General features: G+C 47.8%; 1 protein-coding gene across 1 annotated transcript in view; it reads left to right on the forward strand.

Moving 5' to 3' along the window:
* The window catches only part of Ccdc92b (coiled-coil domain containing 92B), a 30520-nt gene that overhangs the window by 20991 nt on the left and 624 nt on the right, over positions 1 to 8905 (forward strand). Inside the window, 1 exon segment of the mRNA XM_015500924.2 lies at positions 408 to 507. Coding sequence (XP_015356410.2) covers positions 408 to 507 — 100 coding nt within the window.

The raw sequence follows: 8905 nt of genomic DNA on the forward strand, positions 1-8905 counted from the left end.
CTTCACGGCCCGGCTAGGGACGCAGCCCAGTCCCGCTGGCAGGTCCCGAGGGCCAAGGGCAGTCGCCCCGGCTCCAGGGAGCAGGGGAAGGCGGCCCCAGCTTCCCCACCCCCTCAAACCGCCCCGCCTTTTGTATTTCCCAGCGTTTCTGAAGCTTCGAGCTCTCCCCTCTCGCGAGGGAGTTCCTCTGCGGGGCTGAGCGATTGCACCTTTTTTTGTGGAGAAGGACTCGTACCAATCCAGATCTGGTCCCCACCCTGCCACTGGGAGGGGAAGGGCGGGGGACACTCCCGGGAAAGCTGACAATCTTTGTGGGGAGTGGAAAGGCTGGGTTGGCCTACAGAAGGAAATGCAGAGTGCACTTGGCACCCCTAGACCTTCCAGCTTCCCTGCCCTGCCTCCCCCAGCCCTGCGAAACCTTGCTCCCGAGGAGAGGCCCGGGCTAAGAACCGGCCTCTTCACTCGGAAACCTCCCGTTACCCCTCCCCCATTGATACGTCCTTGCAGGTGAGAGCACCGAACACTTTAGAATTTGCATCCTCCCAGAAACCCTGGTGGGGAAAGTGCTGCCTGATGGAAGTTGAAATTCCGGAGAGCAGCATGCCATAGAACCTTAGAAGAGTTATGGAATGGTGGCAGGAACGGGGCTGGAGCTATTCCAGCTCAGTTCTTCTCGGTTCTGCCAGGCAGGTATGTAGGGATTGGAGCTGTGCTGGGGAAGCGCCCTGGGACAGGGCAAAGACTGCCGCTCCCGTCAGGAGCCTGTTCTGGGAGTTTCCCTAGTCCTGTTTGTTATTGGTGCTAACCTTGCCCAGCTTCTAAGCAGCTGGCTGCACCCAAACGCAGGAAAGAGGACCTGGCTTCTTGGAAGTAGAAGCTATTGATAGAAGTTTGGGTTTACAAGGGGGAATGTCCCCCTCCAGGGATGCCTCTAAGCTTATCTGAGAGTGGTGGGATGCCCTATGACCCTCTGTCTTGGTGGGGAAATGGTAAATGGAAAGCAGGATTCCTCCCCTCTCCCACTCTCCCAGCTACCCAACCCCCACTACCAAAGGCAGGAAATACAGTTTCAGTCCAGCTCATTGCCCCCAGCCCAGCCCAGCCTAGAAACACAAACCCCCAAAGCTCCGTCACCATCCCTCTTGGGTTGGTCCTACATCGAGTCCTAAGTGCCTGTGAGTTCTTCCAGGGGCTGCCAAGGGAGGACGCCTTTCCCTCACTCAGACACTGGTCCCTGGCAGGTTCTGACCCTGGCTTGAAGACACACTTTCTGCATGTCACCCAGGGGTTGGGAGGAGAGCAGAATCAATCTCTATAGGTGAAAAACTCTTCTCCCATTAAGGCCCCCAGGGAGAAGTAGGGAATCCCCAGTCATATCCTCTTTTGTCCTGTTAGAGGGAGGGAGAATTTGGTAAGAAGCAGAACCCAGTGAGTACACTTCAGGCCTGGTCAAACATGCTGCCCCCTCCCAGCTGACCCTATCCAGGATTGATGAATCCACCAAGCAATAACCAGGCCTAGTCTGGGCTGTCCAGCTCCTGGGAGTAAGGCAGCAGAGGTGGCAGTCTGGGAACCTTTCTCTCTCATTGCCTTACCTCTAGCCCCTGTGGCTGTGCCCAGGCACTGCCTCTCCTCAAGAGTGTATGACTCACTGTGCCCCATTCTGCTGCCCTCCCTAGCAGAACCTGTGGGGGAGGGGGCCTGGAGGATTATGGGAAGAGGAAAGTTCTCTTCCAGAGGAACCCACATTGACCTTCATCTCCCACAACCACACCTTTGGGGTGAACAGGGTGACTTTGTTATGTTGATTCTTCTGCAGAGATGGCAAAGTCCTTTATCCACCGCCCACCCATCCACTAAAAGCCATAGCTGTGCCACCTAGCCTCCCTCAAAGCTCTGTAGCAATAGCTCTCTTCCTTTTTCTTCCTCAGTACCTGGAGTGTCTGGCTAGGGCACCCACCATACCCAGCCCCAGGAATCCTCAGTGGTCTGCCTGCCTCTCCCCAAGAGACCCTATCAGCACTGTCCAAACCCTGTTCCTCCTCCAGCAACCAGATAATGATACTTAATTGTTTGGGTAGTGCTTGGAGAGTCCCCAGATGAAAGAGAGTGCTGGGATGGCTGACCTGCAGCTGACGTGTTTGGGGGTGGCTGGGAAAGAAAATAAGGCAACCCTTAGCGAGAAAGAGTAGCAGGAGGCCTAAGCAGACACAGGATTCCAGTTTTAACAGAAATACCCCTTCCCATACTCTCATCTGGAAATAAAGGAATAGAGACTTCCTTCCACCTACCTGCAGCCTCAGGGCCTGATTGGGGCCCTGCCCTCAGCTTTCACTTCCTCCCCTTCCTGGTCCTGGTTTGAGGGACCTACCAGGCCTAGCTCTTGGAATATTTGGGTGACTGAGAAGGGAAAGGAATGTTTTTTGTCTCTCTTTATTACATGCACCCCACTGGTGGAAGGAGGGGAGTGTTGACACGGACACTCAGAGTCCCTAGGCAGGGATCCCACCACATTCCAAGTATAGAAAGTCCCAGAAGGGAGAGCTGCAGGTAGATGGAAGCCCCCTAGTGTTCAGGAAGCTAGCCAGGGCACAGTGGGCAATGTTGTATGAGGCTCTGTACCCATGACCCTGTAACCCTTCCACCATGACCTGCACTTTGTGGGACCAGTTCAGGGCAGCACAGAGCCCTACCTAGTGGAGAAGGAAGCCAGAGGGTGTGGAGCAGTATCTCCTCACTTGCAGAGCCCGGGGGACCCCTAAATGCCCTCTCACTGATATGTCAGCCTTGAAAGGAGGACATGCAGGGCAGAGGGATCCTGCTCCAAATTCTCTATTGGCTGCGCTTTTTAACCCAATGCTTTTCAGAGTGTATTCACTCACCCACAGAAATAGAGCCCTGTGCTTTAAGGGGTGACTGTCATATGCCTTATTCTTAATAAAATATTTGAAAAACAAGCAAGTCAGCTCTTTTCCTAGGGCACTGCCTGCTACCCCATCTCTGTTCCTGCAAGTTTGGGGAAAAGAGGTAGAAAGTGGCTTGGGAGTCAGCAGGTAGAGTGAGCAAGCTGAGTCTCAAGGGTTCCCTCAGCAGATATGCCTCAGATAAAGCATAAGGTGTTCTCTGAGATGTGCTGGCCCCAAGCCTATTGCTGCCATGTAACCCATGCCAATGAATAATGAACGAAAGCAGTCTTAGATCAGAGGCTCCTGTCTAGGCTGGGGAGGGATACATTGGTAGGATCCCATGCGTGGAATTATCCATTGTTATGCCTAAAAGGAATCATGAGTTTTGGGCATCTTTGGCTGTGAGGGTTCCCTGCCTCTATCTGTGCATTTATTTATTTATTCACTTATTTACTTTTCCCCAGTACTAAGGATTAAACCCAAGGGCAGTCTACCACTGACTTACCTCCCCTGCCCTTTTCATTTTCATTTTATTTTATTTTATTTTTTGGTATTGGGGATTATACCCAGGGGCACTTAACCACTGAGCTGCATCCCCAGTCCTTTTTATTTTGTGACAGGGTCTTGCTAAATTGCTCAGAGCCTAAATTGCTGAGGTTTGCTTTGAACTTGCAATCCTCCTGCCTCAGCCTCCCAAGTAGTGGGGATTACAAGCATGTGCCACAGCTTCCCTGCTCCCATCTGATGCAACTGTAAAAAAAAACCCAACATCACAGAAGTGAGTCCTTTCTTATTCTCTGTTAATGAGAGCTATCTTAAGACTGCAGGCTTAGGAACTCAGCTTACCCAGCACCCACAAGAATTCAAACCAGAACACTTTCAGTCTAGGTCTATGTTGTGGATGAGTCTAGGAGAAAAAAGCAGTAGCTTCACATCCCAAGGATACAAGGGATCCTGATAATAGGACCCATCTTTTCCTTTTGAGGAACAGCATTCTGCCCATCTCCATGTTTTTTGGGGGGATGACCCCCAGCCCCATGCATGTGACCCAGGCAAGGTAGGTCATGTTGTTTGGTTTAAAGATGGGTACATAATTCAATCTGAGCCAATGAGAATCAATAATAGGACTTTTATTAAAGCTACTCATTGAACACTCCATGTTAGGTGCTAAGGTTATAGCAGTGAACAAAATAGGACTGTTGACAAGGACAGCCCATCGGGTGGCTTAAATGGCAGAAGATCTGTTTGGCGGTCTGGCAGTTCATTTGCTACTATAAGAAATAAGGCTGCCAGAGTATGAAACTATCAGAAAAGAAGCAGAACCAGGAGAGATGGAGAGTCTCCCAGATCCAGTTATGCCTGAAGCTCATACATCCCTGCATCTTTCCTTTATATTAACCAATAAGTCCCCTCCCCCTTCCACACTTTTGCTTTTTTTAAGTGGTCAGCATTGATTTGTTTTTTTTTTTTTTCCTGTTTATTATTTTAAGAGGCAGGGTCTTGCTATGTTGCCCAGGTTAGCCCCAAACTCTTAGGCTCAAATAATCCTCTTACCTCAACTTCCTGAGTGGTGAGAACCACAGGTATGGCCAGGTTCTATGTGTGTATGTATGTATGTGTGTTTGTACCAAAGATTGAACCTAATGGCACTATACCACTGAGTTACATTCCCAGTTCTTTTTATGTATTTTTAAATTTTGAGACAGGGTCTTGCTAAATTGCTGAGGCTGACCTTGAATTTGCAATCGTCCTGCCTTAACCTCTTGAGTCACTGGGATTACAGGTGTACACCAATACACCTGGCCTTTCTACTTACTATTTTGAATTTAGTTCCTTGTCCCAGCCTCTAGGATTAAGTTTTGGCTCAGGCTGGACTAGGCCAAGGACTTGTAGCAAACCCAGAGAGTATGGCCCGGGGCTCTGCTTGTTCATATCCTTTTATCTCCTGTGGATCCTAGGGGAGGGAACGTTTAGTACTAGGTAAACATTAGCCAAAGACTCTTGCCTCTCATATACAATTTTTTTTAAATATTTTTTTTTAGTTGTAGATGGACACAATACCTTTATTTTGCTTATTTTTATGTGGTGCTGGGATGGAACCCAGTGCCTCATGCTTGCTCAGCAAGCACTCTACCACTGAGCCACAACCCTGGCCCCATCATATACAATTTTAGAAAAAGGAAAAAAGAAGGGGAAGGAAGAGAAGAGGTTGAACTAAAGCACTCCCTCAACAATAAGAGACCCTTGGGGATGCTTGGCTGAACCCAGCCCAGAACCCAGATGAAAACAGAGATGTAAAATGTCAGCACCAGATAACTCTCAGAGATCACCCATGCAACTCCCTCATTGCACAGATGGGGAAACTGAGGCCAAGGACATCTCACTACTGTCAATCCCTTCTTCCTGGAAGTTCTGCCCACACAGGTTTGGGGTTGAGGAAGTTGTAACATTTCCTCCTCTAGGTTCCCACAGTCAAGGCAGGGAGATAGGGGATTCCCTTCTGAAGTCCAGGAGGTTTGGGTCCTAGCTCCACTTCACCACCTGCCTGGGGAACACCAAAAGAAGTGGGGAACTATGTATGGCTAGCTGAGTAGGTGGATTCGTCATAACAACAATTAGGGAGGTGGAAGGCTTTCAGCGGGCTAATTATGTGGGCTAGGTCTCAGCCTAGTAAACTTCCTTAGGTGTTTGGCATCTTTATGTGAGAACTCCAAAGATAAGAGAAACTAGGTACAAAGAAGTGCCATCCTGGCAACCCTGAGGATGGGATGTGCAAGGAGAGCCCGTAAAGGACAGGGGAAGAGAGCCACTGAAGACAAGTGGTAGATTCCAAAGCTGCTGGGACCACCTAGTCACCAGGCCCATGGACAGATCAGTCATCAGCCCTCCTGCTAATCAATAGACACTCCCAAACATTGACCAGAGGTGGACAGGGAAGGTCACCTCTGCTGGGCACTCTGCATGGGCACAGGCTGGTGGGTCTAATTGTGCATTATTAAAATGATCTGAAGCTCTGGATACAAAGGTCAAAGCTACAGTACACAAAGGGAATATCTGCAAGTTAAGCCCAGATATTATAAACAAAACGGTGGGGATCAAAGGTGGCACTCTGGGCTGCCAGCAAAGCTCCCCCTCTGCACCCTGTGAAGCCCTCAAAAGGACTGTTTGGTATTCTGTATGCCTGGATCCTCCACTCAGCTAACAAGTATATATTAAGCACCTACCCGTAGCAGGCTCTGGGAAGATTCCCAGATTAAAAAGATACTGTCCTGTTTGGCCCAGTGGCACACACCTGTAATCCCAGCTACTCAGGAGGCTGAAGCAAAGGATCACAAGTTCAAGGCCAGCCTGGGCAATTTAGTGAGACTTAGTCTCAAAATCGAAAAAAAAAAAGGGGGGGGGCCCTAGGGACTGTAGCTTAGTGGTAGAGCCCTTCTGGGTTCAATCCCCAGGGCCAAATAAATAAAAAATACAGTCCTTGCTTTCAAGAAGACCCTTGATCTAGCAGCTAGATGCCACATCTGAGAACCAGACATCCCATTTTGATCAAGACAGTCTCAGTTTCCCAGGAACACCACTTCCTATTTCTCAGTGTCATTATTAATAGTGCCTACTTTAATTCTCAAAACTGTCCTGGTTTGAATGGCAAAGTATTTGGTAACCTGAACCACAGCACAATGTTATGGGTAATGCTGGATAAAGTTGGGAAAGTAGGTGTAGCTCCTATTGAAACCACAATGGAGATTGGGATGTAGCTCAACAGCAGAGAGCTAGCAATGGAAAAACATTGGTAAGCCAGGTGCTTGGGTGTATACCTGTCATCCCAGATAGGATAAGGGTCTCAAGTTCAAGGCCAGTCTGGGCAACTTTGAGACAAAAACCCTGTCTCAAAATAAAAAATAAAGAGTGTAGCTCAGTGGTAGAGCACTTGCTTAGCATGTGCAAATTCTATATACTATATGGTAAAAACATCTCTCTAGAAAGGTACAAAAGAATTGGTAACCTTGGTAGGTTGGCTGGAGACCAGTGAGACTTCAATGTATATCCTTTTTACTTTTTGGAGTTTGAACTGTATGAATGTATTGTGTATTTAAAATTCTTTTAAAATTAGGTATTTAATTAAATAAATGAGTGAATTAATTCTCAAGAGCACCTTGATTCTTCTGCCTCAGCTTCCTGAGTGACTTGAGATTACTGGTATGCACCACAGCAGCACCTAGCTTCAGAGTCCCTCCTGAGTCTGCCCATATGATTCTCTAACCTCCTCATTTAAATCCTTTGTAATCTTTAAAATCAATTTAGACCAGACTGCCCAGAAGAACTTCCTGAATGCTTTCCCTAACACTAAGCTTTGTGTAAGGACATTATTCTGCAGAGTTGGACATTGCTGTGTGTATCTCACTTTACCTACCAGATTGAAATTTCTTCTCAGTAGGGAGTGGGCCTGGTTCACCTCTGGTCTTCCTTTAGCACTGAACTCTTGAAATCTGTTTGAAAGAATCAGTGAATCAGGAGCCCCATTAATGTTTTATGCTTTGTGAAGGGCTTTGATGACCGCCATTTCCTCTCAACAGCTAGGTAAGGCTATACAGATGGGTGTTTTTATCTGATAAAGAAAGGGGGTCTAGCTCAGAGCATGCCTTAAAGCCCTAGGCTTGATCCCCAGCACCTTAAAAAGGAAAGGAAGAAGGAAGGAAGCAAGCACCAAAGATTCAGTAATCATAATCAAGTGATTTGCTCAAGTTCACAAAACTCTGAGTAGAGGGTGTCAGGTACAGATTTCTAACCCAATTCAGTGGTAGGTTCACACATTATCCTGTCTGCCTGCCCTCTATGTACATCTAATAGTAAGATCTTGTTCTCCTTTCCAGCCTGCTTATACAATAGTTCTAACTCCCTCTAGTTCAGCTCAGTCCCTCTCCCCCCTTACATGGTAGCCAGAGGGATCATTCTGAAATCTTATCACTTCTCACCTCCCTTTCTCCTGCATAAAGGCTTCCTCCTTTCACCACTCCTCTTCTCTCCACCTGCACTCCAGGGCAAAGTCTACTTTCCTTTGCAATATTCCAAGGGCCTAGGCAGCCTCCCACTCCCAGCCTATCTCTGCAGCTTTGGTCCCCAATCTCTCCCAATTTCCATTAGATCCTGGCAAATGTAAAAAATATGCTTCCAGGGGCTGGGGATGTGGCTCAAGTGGTGGCGCACTCGCCTGGCATGCGTGCGGCCCGGGTTCCATCCTCAGCACCACATACAAACAATGTCTGCTGAAAACTAAAAAATAAATATTGAAAAATTCTCTCTTTTTATAATATATATATATATATATATATATGCTTCCAGCAGAGTGTAGTGCAAATGCCTGTAATCTCAGTGACTCAGGAGGCTGAGGAAGAAGGATCACAAGTTCAAGGCCAGCCTGGGCAACTTAGACAGACCCTGTATCAAAATTAAGAAAATAAAAAGTGTTGTGGGGCTGGGGTTGTGGCTCAGTGTTAGTGTGCTTGTGTAGCCTGTGTGAGGCCCTGGGTTCAAGCCTCAGCACCACATAAAAATTAAATGAATAAAATAAAGCTATAAAAAAAAAGGGTTTGGAATGTAGTTCAATGAGAGTACCCCTGAATTCAATTCAGTAGTGCAAATTAAGAAAAAGAAAATCTTTTAAGTGCTTCATAAGGGCTTCCTGGGCCTATGCAGGGAAGACTCTCCCCACTCTCTGCCTGGACAACTTCAACTCACAGGTAAGGCCTGGTTGAAATGTTACCCCTGGGGCTGGGTGGTAGCTCAGTGGTAGAGATGTGCTTAGCAAGCATGTGGTTCTGGGTTCCATCCTTAGCGTCCCACACCGGTAGCAATCTCTGATCTCACTCACTCTCCAGTCCCACCAAGCCAACAACAACAACAAAATACAAACTACTGTAAATTGCCTAGGCTATGGATTTAGGCTGCTCTCTGTGTGACCTTGGCCTCAGCTTCCTCTGCTGTAAAATGAGGATGGCAGC

This window comes from Marmota marmota, unplaced genomic scaffold, assembly GCF_001458135.2.
Source record: "Marmota marmota marmota unplaced genomic scaffold, marMar, whole genome shotgun sequence".
Classification (NCBI taxonomy): Eukaryota; Metazoa; Chordata; class Mammalia; order Rodentia; family Sciuridae; genus Marmota; species Marmota marmota.